Source organism: Cricetulus griseus, chromosome 8, assembly GCF_003668045.3.
Source record: "Cricetulus griseus strain 17A/GY chromosome 8, alternate assembly CriGri-PICRH-1.0, whole genome shotgun sequence".
Taxonomy (NCBI): domain Eukaryota; kingdom Metazoa; phylum Chordata; class Mammalia; order Rodentia; family Cricetidae; genus Cricetulus; species Cricetulus griseus.
This window is the reverse complement of record NC_048601.1, coordinates 75,573,277-75,596,387: the sequence shown is the minus strand read 5'-3', so window position 1 is coordinate 75,596,387 and position 23,111 is coordinate 75,573,277. Positions and strand designations below refer to the sequence as shown.

Sequence of the window (23,111 nt, the reverse complement as noted above, 5' to 3'; positions counted from 1 at the left end):
AACAGGAGGTATCTGTGGTTATGCTGGAAAACAACTCTTAGAGACCCCGTGGGGGCTGAGTCCCAATATCTCCTCCTTCTTTTTGTATAACAAAACAGTTATCAAGTAAGAACTATAATATTTCAACCATTCTATCTTAGTGTGTTTCTACAACTATCTGTCTTCAACTCCATCAAAGACCATAGAAGGATAGTATATAAACTCTAGAACAGGCAGAGACATCTTGCTTCCTAGACAGTCACCCAAAGTTTCTTGGTAACATTGGGGGCATCCATACTTAGCCTATAGGCCATAATATGTCTGGCAGATTTCTTAGCAAAGCAGGAAATTCTAAACTGTCCACCTGCATTGGCAGGTTGTCTGTCATCTTTTTTCTGTGTCCTGTAGAATGTCTGGCAGACTCTTTCATGAAGCAGGAACCCTTTAGGACTGTCCATCAGCAGTCACTTTCCTATGGGTCCTGCATGTCCAGTTTATAAAGCAACAGTTAAACAGTTCAGGCAAGAGCAGTTTCTTACCCAAATGGCTAGTCTTGCCAAGTCAAAGGGAAACTCTATAATGAGTTACTTGGATGCCCATCTTCCTCTCAGATGTAATTGGTGTGCCAGGAGCAGTTGTGTCTCACTGTCAAGAAAAACCCTAAACCAGTCAGGAGTTAGTGGTATACGCCTTTAATCCCAGCCCTCAGGAGGCAGAGGCAGGCGGATCTCTGTGAGTTCAAGGCCAGCCTGGTCTCCAGAGAGAGTGCCAGGATAGGCTCCAAAGCTACACAGAGAAACCCTGTCTTGAAAAACCAAACAAACAAACAAACAAACACCCATTCATAAAAAAATAAAGAAAACAAAAAACATGGATGTTTTTAAATATTAAGCATGTGCTGGGGTTGGGGGCTGGGAATATAGCAAAAAACAAAACCACTTTCCTATGATATGTGAGACCCTAAGCACTTCAATAATAAATAATAATAGTAATCCTCTAAGGTAAATTAGAATATACTATGAAGTTAGCATCTAGATATGTGCTTTTAAAGTTGCCCCCCGCAACACGATGGGCACATGCCTTCAAGAAACCCACTGGGCAAATGTTCCTGATAGTCACGAGTGTGTGCCTCACTGGGGCTTTGGGAGGAAGAAGGCTCTGGTGTATGTGACCACGTATTTGAAGACATGCCTGAGGGAGGCCTCTGTACAGGAGCTGCCCCAGTACCTGAGAGTGTAACCTCCTTTTGAGGTAGTCTCCTTCCACCCATTCCACTCTCTGACCCAGGGAGGGCAGTGTGTCAGCCTCTCATTGAAGTGTCCATTCCCACTGGTGGTAAAGGGCACCAGCTAGGAATACTGTCCTTCTGTCTTAGTCATGGTTTCTACTGCTATTAATAGACACCATGACCACAGCAAGTCTTGCAGAGGAAAACATTTCATTGGGGTTGGCTTACAGGTTCAGATGTTTAGTTCAATATCATCATGGTGGGAAGCATGGCAGCACGCAGGCAGCTAAGGTGCTGGAGAAGGAGCTGAGAGTTCTAAATCTTAATCCCTACGCAGCAGAAGGAGACTGTGTACCACACCGAGCAGAGATTGAGCATATGAGACCCCAAAGCCCACCGCCACAGTGACACACTTCCTCCAGTAAGGCCACACCTACTCTAACAAGGCCACACCTCCTAATGGTGCCACTCTCTATGGGTCTATGGGGGCTATTTTTATTCAAACTATCATACCTTTAGCCAGCCCGGAGCTGCTCAGCCCTTGCTGTGATACAAGTTGGATCTAGTTTGGTGCTCTCTTAAGAGAAATCCAGAGGCCACTCACCAGGGACTCCTCTCTTCCCAGCCTATCCAGTCCAGGGTCTTAAGGACAATCTTCTGAGCTAGTGTCTGAGTCACCTGTGTCCCTCCTTTAAAGACAGCCCTCAGGGCAGCTAGGCCTAGAACTGGACTAGGACCTCCAAAACCCTTTACCAAAACAAACCTTTCACTTAGCAAGTGAATTCCCAGGAACAGGATGACAGTGATGAGAAGCTGGGCAGCACGGTGAAGGGCAGGACTCACACACAGGTTGCTCTGAAGCCAGCCAGCATGCTGTGGCCACAGGCCTGAAGGGGATGAGCAGAAGTTTGAAGTCATCAGGGGCAGGAAGGGAGGGAAGGTTTGGGGAACCTGGACAGCTGGGAATAGACCCTGTCCTCAAGGAGGTCCCAAGCAAAGCACCAGTCACTTTCCCTCCATCCCCCAATCTCTTCCAGGCCTCCCATCCCACCCCACATTCCAAACCCAAGAGAAGGCTGCAAAGTGGCCTCTTGCTGCTCTGGCTCTGGCAGTACAGCAGGCCAGTCTCTAGGGCAGAGGGTGGGAGGAGGGCAAAGTGCTGGCCCAGCCACAAAGGGCTGTGAAGGCATCTAGGACAGGCAGTCGTGTTGAATCTCAGTTTTGTCCCCAAAGCAACTGACCCAGAAGGCCATGCTTTGCTCTCCATGGTGACTGAATGGAGTTGCAGTGAAGCCAGAAAAACAGAACAACAAAACCAGGAGTGGCCATGAGCCACGCCAGCTCCAGGCTTCTGAGCAGGCACAGATTGGAATGAGCTGAAGTAGGAGGTTGACAGCAGGAGGCCACAGACAGAGCCTGTGACCTACCAGGTTCTCCTCAAATGAGGCTGAAGTCTTAGAGCAGGCTGGGTTCTGAATGGTGGGTAGATTGTACCAAAGATACCACCTCCATATCAACTCATAGCCTTGTTTGTCTTTCCCAATTCTGGGGAGCAACAATGACACTGGCTTACACAGCTCCTCCTCCGGCTACCCCTGCTGGGTTTGCATCCAAGGGTCAAATACATGTGACACATTTAACCACGCCTTCTGTCTTTCCCCCACTCCCTGCCCCCGCAGGTTATGTTTGTCATGCTCAGACTGGTTAGAGTCCCTTCAAACACACACACACACACACACACACACACACACACACCCCTCTACACCTACTTCCCACGAACAGAGCTGATGACAGACCAAAGTACAGGCACCATCAAAGTCCAGCCTAGTGAACCAATGAGTTTTATTGGTCCGTGTACAGAAATATTGGTGAATGGTTTACTTACAGGAGCAGGAATGATTCTGAAACAGCTGAATCATCAAAACCCACCCCATCTTGGGTGACAGGTCACAAAAACAGGAAAACTTTAGCAAACTTCATACCAACACTTCAACTGGTTGGAGAGGTTTCTTTTCAGGTGTCTCTGTAGATCCAAATCTCTTCTAGGCAACTTGGCTGATCTTCATTTCTTCCAGGCTGTTCAGCTTATCTTAGAGTCTCTCAGCAGTCTGCTTACTGCTCACTTATATATGCTTGAGGAGGCAAGTGTAGCTGTTGTACCCAAAGTCTGGATCCCCAAAACACCACCAAGCGACCTGATCCAATGCAAAAGCAGAGAGTCTTTATTGCAAGTAAAGTTGAACCTCTCTGTCCATCTGAGGCAGCAGCAGATCAGGAGAGACCTCGAGCACCATGGGGTAGGGACTTTTATTGTGGTTAGACACGGGCAAGGGAGGTTGGAGGATTCCAAAACTGCATAGTTACAGACCTGGGATTGGCTCAAGCCCTGGTTAGGGGTATTTGGACTGAGCTGATTGGCTATTTTGGGTCTAGGGAAGTTGCAACACCTTAGGCTCAGCAGAAGAACATGTGGAGTTGTTTGTCCATTTCTGATTGGCTTCTCCCTGTGTGGGGAGGTATTCATGATCTTTCCTGTTACTAGGGCTAAGGTCAGGGGCAGTCATGTCCTGCTGACTGGTGAAGGGGATGCACCCTGCTCAGGTCTTTGTGCTATGGCTGCAGTTCTGCTAAGGACCGAGTCTCTCAGTAATCAATCTGGTTAGTTTCAGGGACTTCCTGAAGTTCCTGAGTTGTTCCTGGCAAGTGGAGTATTTCTCCTTCTTTTGCAACATTTCATTATGTTGCCTCCTTATAACATCCTGTGTTGGAAACTTGCTATATTAACATCCATTTTTCTCACAAGCATCATGAGAATGGCTAACCTGGAACCCTAGCTTGAAGATAAACATCTTGAATCGCCACAGCCTCCACCAGGACCTGGGTTCTGGCCTCTGGTTTTTCATGAAGAATCTGCAGGCAGCACTTACAGACTATCCTTAATCTTTCCAGAACTAGCCACTCCCTACACGAGCTAAGACATTCTGCTCTGCATCTCTGAGACTGTCCTCTGCATCTCTGAGGCCATCCTTCTGCTCATTGCTGTCTGAGTGGTGGTGACCCTTGTCACTTCTGCCCCAAGTGCACCTCAAGATGGTGGAGATTTCACTGTCTGACCTGTGTCTTAATGGACAGACCATAAGGCACACTGCTTTTTATGTCTTCTTAGTCAACGCTAAACAAGGCTCCCTTGCAAACAGTAGAGCCACTAGGTCTACAAAATTGTGGGAAAACTAGACTCTTTAGCAATTAAAAATACCCTTTGAACTTGTCCCCAACTCAGCTCTGTGCCACGGTTCCTCTTGGGAGGCAGCACTTAGTGTTAATTTCTAGGCCATCTTGTTGGCCACAGGCTTCTGCAGCATGCAGCCTGAACACCGGGGGACCCTTGTCTTGCTAGAACCATCCACACACCTGTATGCACAGCTCCTTTTTCTTCTATGGCTGACTCAGGTTCCAAGTGAATAAAGACAAATGTGGTTTCACCGCTGCACCTGTCATTTAGCATCCCAACTAAAAGCATATTCATGGCCTAATGTGCTTCTGGAATGTGATGTCTGTACTACTTGGCTAGCATGTGAGTCCTGTATAACCAGGTCTCTATTAGTACCAGCCACTCCTTCACTTGGGGACTATCCTTTCCCAAGGGCTGTGCCTTGGTCCTGCCTCAGGAGCATCTGACCAGTTTCCCTCACTGCTCAGGGCACCAACCATCCTTCCTCCCTCCTGACTTCTCAGTATCCCCCCCACCCCCGTCCTTGTCACTGCTGTGAGAGTGTCCCACTTTTCCTTAGCCCCAAAGCTCCTGTGAAACTCCTTCTAAGTAAGAACTCTCTGTAACCTCCTCTCCACCTGTGCAGAGAATCATGGGAGGGGACAGCAAGACCTCCACAAGCCTGCAGGTCATGACTGGGGACAGAGGAGGAGCATTGCTTCCACTAGGACAGCTCAGATAAGATGTGAGATGGATGCATAGTCTCCTTGGCTCTCAGAAGCCCCCAGAGCTTACACCGCTAGCCCCTGTCTAGGGCCTGTCATCCGGAAGGCAGCACTTCTGGGGCTGAAAAGGCAGCATAGCATGTAAAGCCACATAATAGTTGAAGGAGAGGGCCCAAAGGTCCTGCAGATCTAGAGCATTCATTGTCCCAGAACAGGTGCAGAACCGTGTCCTAGAACCCTGCCACAAAGGACTTTGTTGCTGATCCAATGGACCTGGACTCTTGTCAATGACATGTGAGCTTGGGGTGAGTTGCACTGTTGCCCAAAATGTGTACACGTGGGACCAGGATGTCCTGATAGAGGGCCAAGTGTGCTGTGTGTGAGACAGTGTGGCTGGAATAAATCAGGAAGAGAGGTGGGGGCCCTCTCTCACAAAGCTAAGGACCCAGGGACCACCTGGACCTGATTTTCCTTCCAGGTTAGCTCCATGGGGATCACAAAGTGAATGGACAGGCCCTTTCTTCTCTGTCACATTCTAGTTCATGGCCTTTGGTTTATGATTATCCTGGAGCTAGCCAATGAGACACCAGCCCAATTTTCTGCCTGGAGGAGGGGCAGGTCCCGGCAGGTTCTTCTGGTTGTGGAGTCTACAGTGTCCTGGGATTCTCTGCTCTGTGCTACCAGGTGAAAGACCGGAGAGGTAAGGCTGAGGGCCTGGAGTTCCTCAACCTTCCTTGAGACTCACTGGGGGAAGGCATGTTTTGGCTTGTTATTTTTCACTAAATTAAACCTTCTAATTAGAGGGAAGAGGTTTCTCTGAAACTTGTACTTGGGAGCACAGGATTCTGTAATGTATGGACCCTGGAGAGGAAACAGCTGGATATCAGGTTTCCTGCCACAGGGCACTGTCTCGGGGCACTGAAAGTTCATAGAGTCTGTAACTGAGTAAGGAGAACTGTGGAAGGGCCTATATACACACGCACTACACATAGGCCAGCATATTAAATCCTCACTATTAGGGAGGAAACCAAGTGTTATTTACTGTGTTCTACAGAGGAAGACAGAAATGCTCCCAGAGGTGAAGGGCATGACTAAATCACAAAGACGCAGAGGGAGAAACCAAGGGAGTGGTCATGTGTTAGTGACCTCACACTTTGTTCCAGTGATGCTCTATTGCTTCCTGGCTGACAGTAGAAAACACACAAGTGTAAATTTTACACGGCTTCTAGGAGGCCTGGAGCAGGGTTGAAGGGACTCAGGGAACTCACATGGTTTTCCTTCTCTTCTGCAGGGCTCAGGGACGGTGTGCTGGCAGGTCTGGCTGTCCCTTGTGGATGCAAATTTGAGACCCAGAAATCTCCCCATGGCTCCTTATCACATCCGCCAGTACCAGGAGAGAGACCACAAACAGGTCCTGGACTTGTTTTCCAGGGGCATGGAGGAGCACATCCCCGCCTCATTCTACCACGCATTGACGCTGCCCCGAACCTTCCTGCTCTTACTTGGGATACCCATTGCCCTGGTCCTGGTGTCTGGCTCCTGGCTGCTGGGCATTATGTGCGCCTTCTTTCTGCTCTTGTTACTTTGGCTCCTTGCCGGACAGCCCTTGAAGAAGTTTGTGGCCACGTGTTTACACACAGACCTGGGTGACATCACCAAGTCCTACCTCAGTGAGCTTGGCTCCTGCTTCTTGGTGGCTGAGACTGAGGGCCAGGTGGTAGGCATGGCAGCTGCTCTGCCAGTCAAGGATCCCTCATTAAAGAGGAAGCAGCTGTTGCTCTTTCACCTGTCTGTGTCCTCACAGCACCGAGGACGGGGAATAGCGAAAGCGCTGATCAGAGCTGTCCTCCAGTTTGCAAGGACCCAGGGCTACAGTGATGTTGTTCTACGTACTTCTGTGCTGATGCGTGATGCCGTGGCCCTCTACGAGGGCATGGGCTTCCAGAAGACAGGCGAGTCCTTCTTCAACACAATAGCGAAGATAATGACTGTCCCTTCAATCCATTTCAGGTACCCACTCCCTACGGCTCAGGAACGTGAGCTATGATCTAATTTCCCTATGCATCCGACAGCCTCCGGTTCACTGTGCTATCCCAAGCAAACCCTAATGTTGCAGTGGATCATAAAGGCATATTTGTCATGCTCATTGGAATCCTGTTTATTTGATGGTGGGTGAAGAACACAGACAATAGAGTGCTCCATTTCTTCCAAAATCAACTTCCAGCAGAAGGCTGTCAGTGACCACTGACGCGCAGTGGGGTAGTTTCATGGCCTGACCAACATGTGTGGCCCATGCTGACACTGACTAGACCCAGTCTCCTGGGCCAACATGACCGGGTAGAGGCCATGTATGGAGTGTTTCTGTGGGTCCAGGAAGAAGGCATGAGACTAGAGTGTCCTAGATTTATTGCCCATGGGATCCAAGGCTGGAGTTGTCTCAGTCCCAAGACTAAGGACTCCAGGAATTTAAGTGCTTCAGGCTTGACCATGCCATCCTACAAGCTTCGTGGATGAATAAGACAGAGCTGTGTGCTGGTGTTTTGGAGACTCTTTGCCATTTCTGCAGCCTCATCTCTAGCACTGACATACTAATATAGGCCTGACATTGTCTCACACTGGATGTCCCTAACCCAGAAGGACCTGTGATTAAAAACAGCAATTCCAGGAGCACTTCCAGGGGACCTGGGGAATGACAAAGGAGTGTTTCCTGGTAGTTGCTGTCCTTGTAATGGTTTTTCCTCATCTAGAACACATCTGGACTCTGGATTTTTGTAAACCTATTCTAGTGTGCATTTCTGTTGCTGTGGTAAAAATACTCTACCAACAATAACTTAGGGGAAGAAAGGGCATATTTCATTTTACACTTTCAGGCCACAGTCCGTCACTGGGGGAAGTCCGGCCAGGAACTCAAGGCAGGACGGCTTGCTAGCCCATGCCGCATCGGCTCTAACTAGGGAACTTACAGCAAGAAAGTACAGCAGGAACCATAGAGGCTGCTGCTTGCTAACCGGTTCCCCACTCTTGCTCAGCTAGTTTTCTTATCCAGCCTAGGCCCACCTACCTAGGGTTGGTGCTGCCCACAGTAGGCTGAGTCCTTCCTCACCCTTCATAAATTAAGACAATCACTCACAGATGTGCCCACAAATCAGTTAGGCAATCCCTCAACTGAGACTCTGCCAGATGATGGATCCAGGATATGTAGAGTCAACTGCTGAAACTAGTGAGGCAGAAACTGATGAGAGTTATAGATGGGGTAACTGGGACAATGACAACATTTCATCATGAGGTTATGGGAGTCCTGGGCTCATGGTAACACAGTGCAAACTCTGGCTTCTCACTGGTGGCCTCCATTAGGGCCAGAGTCTCTGTTTGGGGAGATTTAGAACAATGGCATCTTTACCTCAGGATATTACACAATGACAAAGAAAACAAATGACTCCTGCAGTCTATCTTGATCAGACAATGAAGTAATCAGAATTGTTTATGGCAGCAAAGATGATGACTTACTTATATCATTGTGGGAGACCAAAAGGCCACCTTTGTAGACAGAGTTTCTGTCGCACCTGGTCCCACATCCGCTTAGCCCCAAATAAACACACATAGGCTTATATTAATTATAAACTATTTGGCTGATGGCTTAAGCTTCTTACTGGCTAGCTCTCTCTTAATTATTAACCCAATTCTATTCAACTGTGTATCTCCATGTGGTCTTGGTTTACCGGAGAATGCCCGGACCTGTTACTCCTTTGGCAGCTACATGGTGTCTTCCTGGTGGCTTCTTTCTGCGTCCTCTCCCCAGAATTCTCATCTGGTAGCCCTGCCTATACTTCCTGCCTGGCTACTGGCCAATCATCAACCAATAAGAGAAACATATGTACAGAAGGACATCCCCCATCACTCCTTGACATGGGTAATGACTATGGAGGCTGCATCATTGGGTTCATAGAACAGCCTGTAAGAAGCTACATCATCAAAGTGTTCCTAAGCATAATTAATCGTTAACTGCTTATGTAAACCTGGGGAAGGGACTTGTGGGACTTTCAGCTTTCTTGAGAGTTTCAGGAGTGTCTCTTTCACCCCAGCAAGGCAATGTTTCAATCTGGAGTAAATAATAATGCAACATTCTGCCTCTTCCTCCAGTTCTTACATCCACACAATTCTCAAAATGTTCCCTGAGCCACGTACCAGAGAAATATAGATGTCAGTAGTATAGACCAAGAGTAGTACACATTTTCTTAACAAATTGGTTAGATATGAGTCTCCACAGTAACCACTGTCCACTGGAAAAAAATTCCTCTTCTCAACAGTGATTGACAGAAGCAGTACACTTTGGGTATGGATGCACATGCTTCGAAGACCATTTGACATACATGTGCATCAAATTAACACAATAGCAGTAGACTCCCCTCCAAAGCCTGTGACTCCCCTGCCACAGGGTTTGGCTCACTTATAGTACCAAACCTGGGTTCTTCTCTGTGAAGTTGGCTTTACATTCAACCAGAAAGCAGTTAGTTGTACCCACAGCTATGCCACTATCATGCCAGCAGAACTAACTAGCCTGGCATGTGCTGATAACAAGACCATTTCCGGCAGTTCTCCCCCTTTTCCAGCACTATAAATGTTAACCAGTAGGGAAGGAGCTTTCAACTGACCCTCGTTTTTTCCATGTCTTATTACATGGACTCACTATCTAGTTGCAACCAAACACAGTGACAATACCCTGTATTGCCTGGAGATCCACAGACCTCCTAATCTACAACGAGCAGGGAGACACCTTGCCTCTCACACTGGGATAGTCATCCAACAACCATAAGGCTACTAGGGGTGTCCTTTCCCACCACAGAGGCACACTGATTCAATTTTTCCTATTTCTTTTTTTGATATTTAACAGAATTTAGCCATATCCCTTCCATGCACAATGCCGATTATAATAATGAAACAAATAGCACAAAAATGCCTGCTAGGCAGAAATCCCAGTGTTTAGCTTTCATATTGTAAGACCCCTAGAAGCTAAGAAAAAAAGCCACTGCCACATTTGGAATAAGGAGAGACAACACTAAAGCTACTCTAATAACTAAGGCTGGTCTAGAACTTTACAAAAATTCTAGCAGCATTTCATTATCATCATCATTATTTACTGAAAAATTAGGAATTATTTGGTAATGCTACTTTTGAGAGGGCCAGGCAAATATCATGACAGGCCCCTGATAACTCAGTTAAGAACTAGGCCTCAGTTCACAAGCAAAGGGAAGTCAATCACCAACACCCCTCCCCACCACATGTGATAACCAAATAAGGACAAAGCCTGAGACTTGTCCAGACTTGCCTAAGAATGGAACACCTATAGCCTTAGCCCACCCCTGCTAGCCATAACCAATTAGAAATGTACTAAAATGATTGCCACTTGTGTAGGTCAATCATAAGTAGGATGGTCACATTGCTTTTAAAACTCCCATAGCTGTGCTTAAAAGGAGCTTACACATTGTCACCATTTTGTAGAGGTATGTGACCCCACATGCATATGGTACGATAAACGCTCTTGCTGGTTACATCACAACTGGTGGTCTTTGGGGGACTTCTTGAGGACTCTCAGACTAGTAAACAATGATAAAGTCCAATGAGAGGAAAAAAAAACCATGAACAACTGTTAGACCCCCGGAAAACTCAGGTATCCAGGGTCCCAGGCCACGACCGAGGTCACCCCAATCACCAGGCGGATTCGAGAGCTTGATGCAAACTGCATGAGGCTTTATTGTAATTTAACGAGCTAACCCCATGTTAGCTCAGGTCTTTCATCCACCTGCCATGGTGGATGGCTAGCAAAGACAGCTCGAACCCGCTGCGTACAGATCTTGTAGGGCAGAGTAAGGGGAGTGTCTAGGATACGCACAGGCTCACTATTGGTGTGCCTCCAGCCTTGGAGGGTTTGCCCTGTGTTGATTGGTCAACTGGTTGTTATGGCCCATAGGCCCTCCCAGGGTGGTTGCTATGCTCTGTGCGTCATTGCTGTGCGCTTGTCCGTAAAGCACACCCAGGGTCATAAAGCATAGCGCCACCAGCTAACTTCTGATTGGTTCCTTGTCACGAGGCAGGCATCTGACTTTCTAGTGTCCAGGACAAGGTCATACAAGCACGTGTTCCGCTGCTATGACTGCCGAAAGTGGTCCCTTCATTCACAACCAGAGAGGCTTACAAAATTGTCTTTAGGGTACTATGTGGAAAAACCCACACATTTCACAGTAGAGGTGTCCCTGGGCTGTTATTTTTGTGAACTAAGAGGTCATTAAAATGCACATCATGACACAGAAATCTTTTCAAGGGAAGCTGCTGTCCTAAACTCAGCCTCTGCTTGGAATGAACTATGCTATTCACAATTGTTTCACAAAGGTTTCCTCTTGGCATGCCTATCAGCCTAGCAAGATAACCCTAGCAAAGGGGCTGAGCTAGAAAGACAGGGAGGGGGTGGGAGTAAGGGGAGTGCTTAGAAAAAGAGTCAGAAATCTCAGCTGTACACAGGAAGCCTTTTAGGATTTTTTTTGAAAATCCATGGTAATTGAAGTTTCCCAGGAGAGAGTGAAGATAAGACTTTAATACAAAGTATTTCTAAATCTTTTTTTCCTTTTTTTGGCGGTGGTGGGGGCTGTTTCAAGACAGGGTTTCTCTGTGGCTGGCCTCAAACTCAGATTTGCCTGCCTCTGCCTCCCCAGTGCTGGGACTAGAGTGCTGGGACTAAACGTGAGCACCACTACACCCAGCCAAGTAGGCCAAGTATTTCTAAGTCTTAAGGTGAAGGCCGCATTGAAAGTGTTCTTCAGATACTTTGCTATACTCATAGACTGGAGCCTATCCCCATCGACATCAAGGAGTTATCATGCAGCAACTGATGGGAGTAAATGCAGATACAAACCCACAGCCAAACATGTTGGGGGCCACGGCAAAAGTAACCTTGGACCTGTAAGAGACTTGGGCAGAAGCTGCCAGTATAAACACATTATTATTAGAAGAATAGCTGCCTTCAATTCTTTCTTCCCTGGTACATAACATCTGGGCTCATGAAGTAGCTTATAGAAGGAAAGATACATTTCATGGTCAGGTTACCTAGCAACCCTTCCCCCCTTCTAACCCACTATCTAACACCTGCACCCTGCGACCTTGGTAACCTCCTGCACTCTCAAGGACTCTCGCACTGGGACATTCCTCAGCCTGGTTATCAGGCAAGCAGCCTCAAACCACCTCCCTCTTCCTGCCAAGCTCCCCGCTTGGCACCCCTATATAAGGTCCCTGTGAAAAATAAAAATTTGCAGCTTGATCAGAAACCTGTCTTGCTGTCGTTCTTTGTTCCCCCTGACCCTTCTGTTATAGGTTCTTTGGTGACTACAGCACATCAGGGTGTGAGCTCTCGAGATTCCCCGCACAAACGCTAGAGCTCAGGGAATCTCTTGGGAGACAGGGAGGAAGGATTGTAGAAGTCAGAGGGGTCAAGGACACGACAAGACCATGACTCACAGAATCAATTAAGGCGCTCATAGAGACTGAAGCCATAACCAGGGAGCCTGTATGGGTTTGAGGTAGGCCCCCTGTGTACATGTTATGTTTGTATAACTTGGTGTTCCTGTGGGACTCTTAACAGTGAGAGGGGGGTGTCTCTGAGTCTCTTGCCTGGTCTTGGGACCCAGCTCAGAGGGGCTGGAAGGAATTGCAGTCAGAATGTAATATATGAGACAGGAAGAAAGAAAAAAGAAGTGTTCTTCAGAGGCCAAATCTCAATACACCTGGAAACATGTTAATAAAATCCACTCTTGTTCCCGCTTTAAAAGTATTTTTTCGTCAGGGTGGCCGAGTGGTCTAAGGTGCCGGACTCAAGTTCAGCTTCTTTTTAAAAGTACCTTTTTCTGCTCTTCGCCATCTTCCCTCGGGCCGGGCGGCAGCTCTCACCAGGAAGGTCAAGCAGATACAAGATCTACCCTGGCCGGTGCTAAGCCAGGACCTGCGAGGAAGGTTTTCCAGTTTCTTAACACAAAATTTCAAAAGGAATCCTCCTCGACAGATAAACTGGACTGTCCTGTACAGAAGAACACACACACACACACAAAAAGGACAGTCGGAAGAAATTCAAAAGAAAAGAACTCGCCATGCAGCCAAATTCCAGCGTGCCATCCCTGGTGCATCCCTTGCTGATATCATGGCCAAGAGGAATCAGAAACCAGAAGTCAGGAAAGCTCAGCGAGAGCAGACTATCCGGGTTGCCAAGGAAGCAAAAAAGGCTAAGCAGGCATCCTAGAAGACAGCAATGGCTGCTGCCAAGGCCCCTACAAAAGCAGCCCCTAAACAAAAGATTGTGAAGCCGGTGAAGGTCTCTGCTCCCCGAGTTGGTGGGAAACGCTAACTTGGTAGATCAAAGTTTCGAATGAAGATCTATCTAACGCTAAATAAAGTAAGATAAAATAAAAAAGTATTTTTTTCTGAGTAACATATTTGCTTTTATCCTTCGTTTTCATCTTTTTAAAATTTTTTATTGATTTATTTTACATCCCTACCAGAAGTTCCTCCTCTCTCCTCTCCTCCCAGCCCTTGCCCCGCCTCCCCGCCACCCCTCCCCCACCCACCCACTCACCTGTTTCTGTTCAGAAAGGGGCAGTTCTCAAATTTTAATTTCATAATTTGCCTCTTAAATTGTATGCTTCTAAGTGTGCTGCCTGAACATATGTATGTACAGCAAGGCATGCCGAGTGTCTGTGGAGGTTACAGAGAGCATTGCATCCCTGTAAATGGAGTTACAGATGGTATAAGCAGCCATGTGGGTGCTGGGAACCAAACCTGGGTCCTCTGCAAAAGCAGCAAGTGATCTTAACTGCGGAGCCATCTCTCCAGGCCCCTGTTTTGTAGTTTTATGCTGTGCTTTTGGAAAAGTAATTGGGCTTATTTTTTTTTGGCAATTTTCTCGAATGTATGTAGTTTATTCTGATTATTCTTTCCTCTTACCTCTTTTATTTCCCTTCGTTCCCTACCAACCTTCCATCCTCCCACAAGTCCTTCCCCAGAATCATGTCTTTTTTAGTTTATCTTGTGATCCACTGTGTTTAGCCAGAGCTATCTGTGTTGTGTTTTGTTTTATTTTGGAATTTCTAGTGCATTCAGGAGTGCATGCAGTGACACATGTGTGGGCATGGCCAGATGTTAACATCCTTAGCTGTCTTTCTTTTCAGTTACTCTCTGTCTTGTTTGGAGTCTTTCTTTGTCCCACCAGCCAGCTCCCAAATCATGACGCAAAAAAAAAGGCTTATTATTAATTATGAAATCTTGGCTGATAGCTTGGGCTTGTGTCTAACTAGCACTTATAACTTAAACTAGCCATTTCTATTAATTTGCTTTCTGCTATGTGACTTTATTTTTTTGTTTTGTTTTGTTTTTTTGGGACAGGGTTTCTCTGTGGCTTTGGAGGCTGTCCTGGAACTAGCTCTTGTAGACCAGGCTGGTCTTGAACTCACAGAGAGCTGCCTGCCTCTGCCTCCCGAGTGCTGGGATTAAAGGCGTGCGCTACCTCCACCAGGTGCTTTGCGACTTTATTGCCTCATCTCTGTACTGCCCATCCTGTTTGTTCTGCATCCTCTATGTCTCCCAGCATCTCTGCCTTCCTTTCCAGCCTCCTCTGTGCCTGGAAATCCTGCCTAGGATTGACTGTTCAGCTTTCTATTAAACCAGTCAGAGTGATACTTCTACACAGTGTACAAAAAGATTATCCCACAACAGTGTCTTGTGTGCTAGGGCAGACTCTCTCACTTGAACCTGGGGTTGGCTGATTTGGGGAGTCTACCTAGCTAGCTCAATCTGGGGATCTCATTTCTGCTCCTCACACACCAGGATTACAGGTGAACTACCAAGCTAACCTGGCAAGTGTATGCAGGTGCTTGTGCACAGGTGTGTACATGCACGTAAGGCTTGAAGCTGACATGTGTCTTCCTCAATCTCTTTTGCCTTTAATTATCCAGGCAGATCCCCTAATTGACCTTGGAGCCCACCAGTTTGGCTGTCCTGGCTGGCCAGCTTGTTTTGAGGGTCCCTTGCCTCCTAAATGCTGGGATTTTTGTCAGCCAGCATGCTTGCCCAGCTTTTATGTGGGTTCTGGGCATTCAAACACCTGTCTTCACACTTGCATGGCAAACGTTTTATCCACTGAGCCATCTCGTAGTCCCTGCATTTATTCTTATACAACCTGCAGAATAGAGTTGAAATGCTTGTGACAGGTTCTGATGTGGACAAGAACTTGGCTGTAATACAACCAGGTATGCACCATTCACAGCTTCCATCTACAGTTTCACTGCTTGGCTCTTTTACAAGGGTCTTTGGAAGGAATGATGTCAGCTCATGTAAGGAACACCTTTTTAATGTTTATGTTGCTTTTGCAATAGTCTCCAAAACCATAATGCCACATTCCCTTGAAGGTCTTTGCCTATGGGTTCAACTCCTTCATCCATATCACACTTTCCTAGCAACTTTCTTTCTGCAAGTCCACGGACAGGCTAATCTGCAATTCTAAGCTACTGCCTAACGTCTTCAACTTTTTCCATTGGTGATGTCACATGCTAGCACAACACCTACCCATTGCTTCTCTACAGGAAGTTGTGAAGGTGGAAGTCACTTGTCTGCTGGACCCCTATCGGTAACTTGAGTTTTCTTTGTAACCTATCTAGTTTAATCTTAAAGCCTATTCCTCGTCTGGAAATAAAGGTAAGATTAAAAGCATTTCCCGAGAAAAATGCAAAAGGAAACAGTTTTTCCCACGCTGGCATCCCAGAGCAGGAGCCGCAGGAAGGGCCATTCGTTTCTTTGGGAAGAGCGCCCCCGTGAGTTGATACTTTTTACTGCACCAGATTCCCCAATAACTCAGGCATCTTTGGCCTGAAAGGAAGTTCCGGAGACACAGCGGGAGACGACAAGAGACTCATTGGAGGAGACCCTGACTATGCATCTTCCCTCCGTTAAGCCTTAGAGTCTACGGGTGGCAACCACAGCTTCTCAGGTTCTTGGGAGTTGGTTGGGACAAAGTGGCCTTCCCCTCACCCTCAGTGAAGTTCTCTGGGAACTTCAGAGGCCAGGGAACGAGCTCCACAGTCCCTAGAGCGGGACAAGTGTGCTTGGACTCTTCAAGAGCAGAGATGGGGGATTGTCAGCTCTTGAACACAAATGCATTCCTTTCTTCAACTTTCATCATGACAGTCTGGTCAACCCAGAAGAGGATACAAAGCATCTTCTGTACTCAAGGCAAGTTATTTGAGTTTTTGTGGAAACATGAGATCAGTTTCCAGGTTGTTTGGGTGGCACATTCTCCAAGAGGTCTGGGACCAAATCTTAGTCCAGTATGGCCAGCTCAGCTCTTCCTGAAGGATGGATAGAGGGAGCCGTTGCTGTTCAGGTCTGGCACCCGTGTGCACATGGGGAGACTGTGTTTGGGGTCACATGGTGGGTTAAGAGCAGCAGGAAGGCTCCGTGGTCCCTCAGTCTGCAGAAGTCAGTGCGGTAAATAGGAATTGTGCCAGGAGAGCTGAGGCAAAACCTGGAGATCCAGACCAGAACATGCTGAAAGCTTGGGGGTAGCCCAGGCCAGCCCCAGTTTACAGAGACAGAAAACAAGGAGCCACAGTCAGAACACAGGTCGGAACCTGTCCTGAGAACATTTAGCATTTGAGAAATGCCCACTACAAAAACATTGTCAGCAAGCCAAATGCTGCAAAGTTTTACAGTGTAAAAGGTTAAATTGATTTCTTAAGGAGAAGGAGAAGGAGGAGGAGGAGGAGGAGGAGAAGGAGAAAGAGAAGGAGAAGGAGAAGGAGAAGGAGAAGGAGAAGGAGAAGGAGAAGGAGAAGGAGAAGGAGAAGGAGAAGGAGAAGGAGATCATTTCAAAAAGCCAGAGACCAAACCCATGTGTGCTGTGTTTTTAGGGACTGGGGAACAGTATCAAGAGCCTAGAGCCAGGGGGAGCTGCTTCTCCAACTGTGCATATAGAGAAGGGGCCTGTGAGCTGAAGGCACTCACCAGAGGTGGATCTGAACCCTGATGTCTTCCACTGTAACGTCTATATCTCCTTCAACTCGAGGCTCCAATCTCATCATTCCTCTTGGCTGTGTGATGTCTGAGGCATGGGCAATATAGGTCCTAATGTCAGACCATAAATCGGGAAATCAAACAGTATTTCTCAGAAGGGTAAATGCTCAAAATGCAAGTTCCTTGACTGCTCAGTTGACACACACCCATATCTGTTTCACAATTCCAAGAGGCAAAAAAAAAAAAGACCCACTTGGGGGTCAGAACCAGTAAAAGATAAAACTGGATTGAACCTTTTTAGTATCACAGATCTTAAAGATTCAATACAGAAAATGAGCCTCAAAATTTGGCATAATAACTTCACAGGAGATGTGGAATCTGGCTAGAGTTAATGGGTCCTTGACAACCTGAAACCATGAACTGTGAACTTCAGTGCTCAGCAGAGTCTGGGGTGAGGATGCTCGCAGCAGTAAGAAAGTATAGGACTGTTGCACTCTCTCTGCTAATGCTTCGATATTCCAAACTCCCCAAGGGTGGTTATTTGCGGGTCCTGTTCTCCCCAATGCACACCTGACTTCAACTCCAGATCATTAGAAACTCAGGCCAGGAAGAACTTATCAGCTGCCAGGAGGCAGGGAAGCCTGTCCAGCCAGCTTCTTCCTGTCCCAATCCTGGATGGAGTTTGCTGGAAGCTTCCACTCTAGGAACTGAGACCAAGGGTCAGACAGAAAGGACTAAGGTAGGACAGGCAGTAAAGCCCACCCCAGCCCACATCCCTGTGAATGTCCTCTACTGCACTCAACTGTGCACGTGACACAGATGGGTCAGTAAATCCCAGGAATGTTGTGCAAGTTGTCTCAATCTACCAGACTCAGCTCAGTTGATTCCTCACCAGATGAATGGGTCAGCAAAGAAAGCTGGTTGGTTGCATAGGAGAGACGTGAGCCACAAAGCTACGAATACTCACCAGAGACCCAACTAGAGCCACATCTTGCCAAAAGCTCACCCTAATCTTGCACCGCCTCTGCCCAGTTCGCTGCGGGAGTGGTGGTGTTCTGGAGGCTGATCCTTGATCCCTCTCAACTTCCATCTTTGCTGCCAAGAAAGGTTATGTAAGAGTGTTGTGTAATCCTCCTATTTATTTCCTCCAGTCATTGGAAAGGGGGCACTGTGTGCCGTAACACACATACGCCATTGCAATGCCCTGCGAGTCCCCACTGAACTTGAACTTGACTTGTATTTGGAGAGTCAGTCTCTGCTTGCCGTTCTAACACCATGGAAGGGAGGGAGGTTTAGATCCTCCCATAGTTTCTTACTGTGGACACTGCCGGCAGTATGAACTGAGCGGTCACATGGTAAGAGTGAGGAAGGGACCTGAGGAAGGGATGCTAGGGCTCCCTTTTGAGGATGGGTGAGATGTTTAGTGCAGGCCAGAAGGAGAGACAGAGATCTCTGTTGCATTTAGCTCCAGGCCCTGCCAGAGTATCACAATCTCCCAGGAAGATAACTGTGGAAGTCAAGGTAAAATTGAACTCCTATTAACTGTCCATCCCATAATCACCTGAACGAGATAGGTGGGAGCAGGACTCTCAACACCCAAACTCTGGAGCCTTATCAGCCTTGCAAACTTACTTTTAAAAACAAACATTATTTTTATGTGTATGGGTGCTTTGCCTATACTTATGTCTGTGTACCATGTGAATAAATTGCCCACAGAGGCAAGAGAAGCCAATAATCTTAGCACTGAGCCATCTCTCCAGCCACCCAAATCTATTTTATACAGCTTAGGTCTCCACTGTGGGCACTGTCAGGACTACTGGACACACTCATGGTATCTAGAGCCCATCCATGACGCATTCCCTCTCTCCTGTATACACAGAGGTCCTTCGTCACTTTCTGGGTGCCTGTCCCTTTGATGCATGGACTTCTCTTCATTTTTATTTTTGGGCGAAAGTATATTTACCTCATGGTGGCTCTTGTAGTTAAAAAAGGAGTTCTAGAGAGAAAGACATCATGCAACAGAGTTCAAGAAGAGGAGTTTTTTATTAGGAAAAAAGGATTGTAAGAAGGGAAAAGAGAGGGGGGAGACTGGCTCCAGGGACAGGAGCAGCAGGAGAAAGGAAAAAAGGAGAGACAGGGAGGGAGGGAGAGAAGGAGAGAGAGAGACAGACAGACAGACAGACAGACAGACAGAGACACAGAGACAGACAGAGACAGACAGAGACAGACAGACAGACAGGCAGACAGACAGACAGAGAGGTGGGCAGGTGGTACTCTTAGTGGCAGCAGCTGAGGGCGTATCCTGTCAGAACTCCAAAGGCAGGCCAGTGCAAAGGCCTAAATACTAACAGTGGCCTTACAACTACATCTCTATATAAGCTTTCTTGGGTTCTCACTGGTCCTCTATCTCTTGGGGTGCTTATGTTGTTGGATAAGTGGTGGTCTACACTGTCTCGGGCAAGAACAACCTTGAATTGTGATGGTAAGTCTCTTGGGACCTTGGTGGTCCCACCCCTTCTCCACTAGACTGATTTCTCCTTGTCCTCCACGAGGAGCCGAATCCACACTTGCCACCATAACTTCTCTAGTATGCGTCACCAGTAATGCTGCTGCCAGAGGCCATCAATATCTTTGGGATACCAGATACCTGAGATCACAATGGCTTGAATCTCCACCAACCTGGTATCCCTGGGCCTGAACCATTTTAAGATGGCAAATGCACACTGCCTGCCCTCATAAAGTACAAATGAACTTAAGACTGACTAGTGAAAGGTCACTGGCCCAACCTGGGATGCCGAGTCAGAGGGAACTAGGAAGCGACAGCTTTGACTGTACCAGGAGAGCATTGGTGGGAGGAGGCTCACACTAGAAAACGGAAAAGTCCACAGTCCACTCCACCTTCCAGTTGCCTGGGGAGTTACACTACTGGGTTTTAAGAAACCCCATGAACAGAGTACACGAGAGACAGAGGGCAGGAAAATCCCACAAAGTCCTACCCTTCAGCTTGACCTGGTTTTCTGGTTGTTTTTTTTCTTAATGTGTTTTAATTTCCTTTAAGATAAAAACCAAAGTTCATCAGCAGTGATGGTTTGAATAAGACTTGTCTCCAGTGGGTGGAACTTTTTTTTTTAACTCTCACATTAAATATCTGAAATTGTTAACCTGTACACCATCTCTACACAGCCCACATTTTAAACAGTGCTGTGTGCCCGCAGAGGGGGGGATGGAATGTGATGTTCAAACTCTGGGCACCCTTAGAGTTCATGCAAGATACCCTTTGTCCAAGTCTGTCATCTGCTGGACTGAAAAAGAGGGGTGATTGAGTGAGGGCCTCTTGGGGAGAAAGTGGGCAGAAGGTCAGTGAGGACCACTTGGACCCACGGCCAAGGAGCAGGCAAAACTTGGAGGGAGGGAGACACTCAGGAATAAGGCTCTTGTTTCTGAGCCCATAGACCTGGATTCTTGCTTTCGACAAGTGAGGTCAAAACAAGTGGTTCAGTTTCTAGTTTCCTCCTAGCAGGTGCATGTAGATATCAAGATGGGCATCAGAGAGGACCAAGTGTGACAGGACAAAGGCTGTGGGCTGAAAGGAACAAGGAGATGACTGGCAGCTTCCCACGAAGGTGAGGAACCTGGGGCCGTCCTGGATCCCCCTTTCCCTTCTTGGTTCATTGTGTGGGGATCACAAAATTAGCTGGACTTCGGCTCCTACCTTGTCACAATCCAGCTTCTTCACCCCGGGTTTATGATTATCAAACATCCAGGTGACAGCCAATGAGACCTCTACTCATGTGAGCCCAGGGTGAGTTACACTGTCCCAAGGTTCACCTAACAGGTGTGTCTCAGGCTAGAGGCAGGACGGCGTAACAGGAAGAAATCGGGAAGAGAGATAGCAGCCTTCACAGGTTAAGGACCATGCTAACCCTACGGGAAGGCAAAGTGAATGGACAAAGGCTCTCTCCTGTTACATTCCAGCTCTCGACTCTGGTTTATGATTACCCAGGAGCCAGCCAATAGGGCACCAGCCTGGCTCTGTTCCCCGAGGTGGAACTTGTCTTTGCAGGTTCCAGATGTCATCCTGGACACTCCACTGTGGCAGCAGGTAAGAGGACAGAGAGACAAGGTTGGTTTCTCTCTGGGTCTAGAATCCCACAGCCTTTCTGGGTGCTCAAGGGTAGTGTGCTTTGGGGCTTGACCTTTGCTTCTTAGTGGATTGAATCTTTCTAACTAGGGGAATATTTGCTGACACCTGCCATGGGAGCATGGGATTCTGAAATTTATCAATCTTGAAGAGGAAACGCAGCTGGGGACAGCACATCTTCCTTCCACGAGGTACCATCACAAAATGCTGAAGATTGGAGAGGTGGAAGGGGCCTGGGTGTGCCTGTGCTGTATCAAGCTTGCCGTAGTAAATCCTCAACATTACCCTAGAAACCAGGTGTCACCTTACGGTGCTGTAAAGGCACACAGGCTCAGAGAGGGAGGAGTCAGGGTATAGTGTTCTGAAAACCAACACTGTGTCCCAGTGTTGGTGTTCTGCTCCCTCCCGGGTGACAGTGGAAATGAGCACCTGTGAGTCTGGAGGCTGGACCTGGGTGGTGAGTGGAGGTTTGGGAAACTCATTTGCCCTCTTCTGGCTCCTGTAGGGCTATAAGAAAGTAATACAAGCAGATTGGAGTGTCTCTTGTGGATGCTGAGACTTGAGACAAAGTTTTCCCATGGCTTCTTTTCACATTCGCCAGTTCCAGGAGAGAGACTATGAGCAGGTCGTGGATGTGTTCTCCAGGGGCCTGGAGGAGCACATCCCCAATGCCTTCCGCCACTTGCTGCTGCTGCCCCGGACCCTCCTGCTCTTAGTTGTGGTGCCTCTTGCCGTAGTCCTGGTGTCTGGATCCTGGCTCCTGGCTGTTGTATGTAACTTCTTCCTGCTTGGATTCTTGCGGTTCCTTGCTAGTTATCCCTGGAAGAATTATGTGTCTACATGTTTGCACACTGACATGGCTGACATCACCAAGTCCTACCTGAGTGTGTGTGGCTCAGGTTTCTGGGTGGCAGAGGCTGGAGGACAAGTGGTGGGCCTAGTGGGGGGTCTGCCAGTCAAGAATCCTCCATTAGGGAGGAAGCAGCTACAGCTCTTTCGCCTGTCTGTGTCCTCACAGCATCGAGGACAGGGGATAGCGAAAGCACTGGTCAGAACTGTCCTCCAGTTTGCACGGGACCAGGGCTACAGCGATGTTGTCCTTGAGACCAGCCTTTTGCAGCAAGGTGCTGTAACCCTCTATTACAGCATGGGCTTCCAGAAGACAGGAGAATCCTTCATGAACAGACTCACATGGCTTGTGGATCTCTCTCTAATTCATTTCATATACTCACTCCCCTCTGCTCAGGAACATGAGCTGTGACCGTCTTCCTCTGTGTATCTGTCAGCCTCCAGCTCACTGTGCTGTGGAAAAAAAACAACCCTGATATTGTAGTGGACAAATCATGAAATTGTCTCTGTCATCTTCATTGTATTCCTGTCTCTTTGATGGAAGGTAAAAAACTAGAGCAATGAAGTGCTCTATTTCCTTTAAATAAATTCCTACAGAGGGATGGCAATAACCAATGGTGTAATGGGGGTAGGTTAAGTGGCCTGTCTAGCTTGTGTAGTCCCTGCTAGCACTGGCTAGCCTCAGTCTATGGACCAGTGTGCGTCTCTGCAGGCCATGTTGGGGGGGAGGGGGTTGTGAGTCCACAAAGAGGAAGTGGGGCTGGAGAGCAATTTCACTCCTACCACTTTTTGCAACTGAGGCCAGACACATCCTGCATCTCAAGGACTGGGGGCTCAAGAAACGTCGGTGCCCGAGGCCTGATCATTCCATCCTACAGATCTCCAATACACTGGTGAATAGGATATGACTCCATACTAATGCCTGTCAGGATGCTT

The 23,111-nt window shown here is 47.6% G+C and overlaps 2 protein-coding genes across 3 annotated transcripts; both read left to right on the top strand.

The window, feature by feature from the left end:
* The first annotated feature begins 6,487 nt into the window (after positions 1-6,487).
* On the top strand, positions 6,488-7,190 carry LOC100771416 (N-acetyltransferase 8). Its single transcript, XM_035448994.1, has one exon. The coding sequence runs from the start codon at positions 6,507-6,509 to the stop codon at positions 7,188-7,190; it is 684 nt and encodes a 227-aa protein (XP_035304885.1). The 5' UTR covers positions 6,488-6,506.
* A 13,510-nt stretch (positions 7,191-20,700) lies between these two features.
* LOC100767982 (N-acetyltransferase 8) lies at positions 20,701-22,777 on the top strand. 2 transcript variants are annotated; one of them, XM_027428770.2, is made up of 4 exons: positions 20,701-20,808; positions 21,249-21,287; positions 21,417-21,517; positions 21,832-22,777. In XM_027428770.2, exon 4 carries the CDS (start codon positions 21,904-21,906, stop codon positions 22,585-22,587), a length of 684 nt encoding a protein of 227 aa, XP_027284571.1. In that variant the 5' UTR covers positions 20,701-20,808; positions 21,249-21,287; positions 21,417-21,517; positions 21,832-21,903; the 3' UTR covers positions 22,588-22,777. The 2 variants fall into 2 exon arrangements, with proteins under 2 accessions (XP_027284571.1, XP_027284570.1); XM_027428769.2 differs by having other exon boundaries at positions 21,161-21,287.
* The last annotated feature ends 334 nt before the right edge of the window (positions 22,778-23,111 follow it).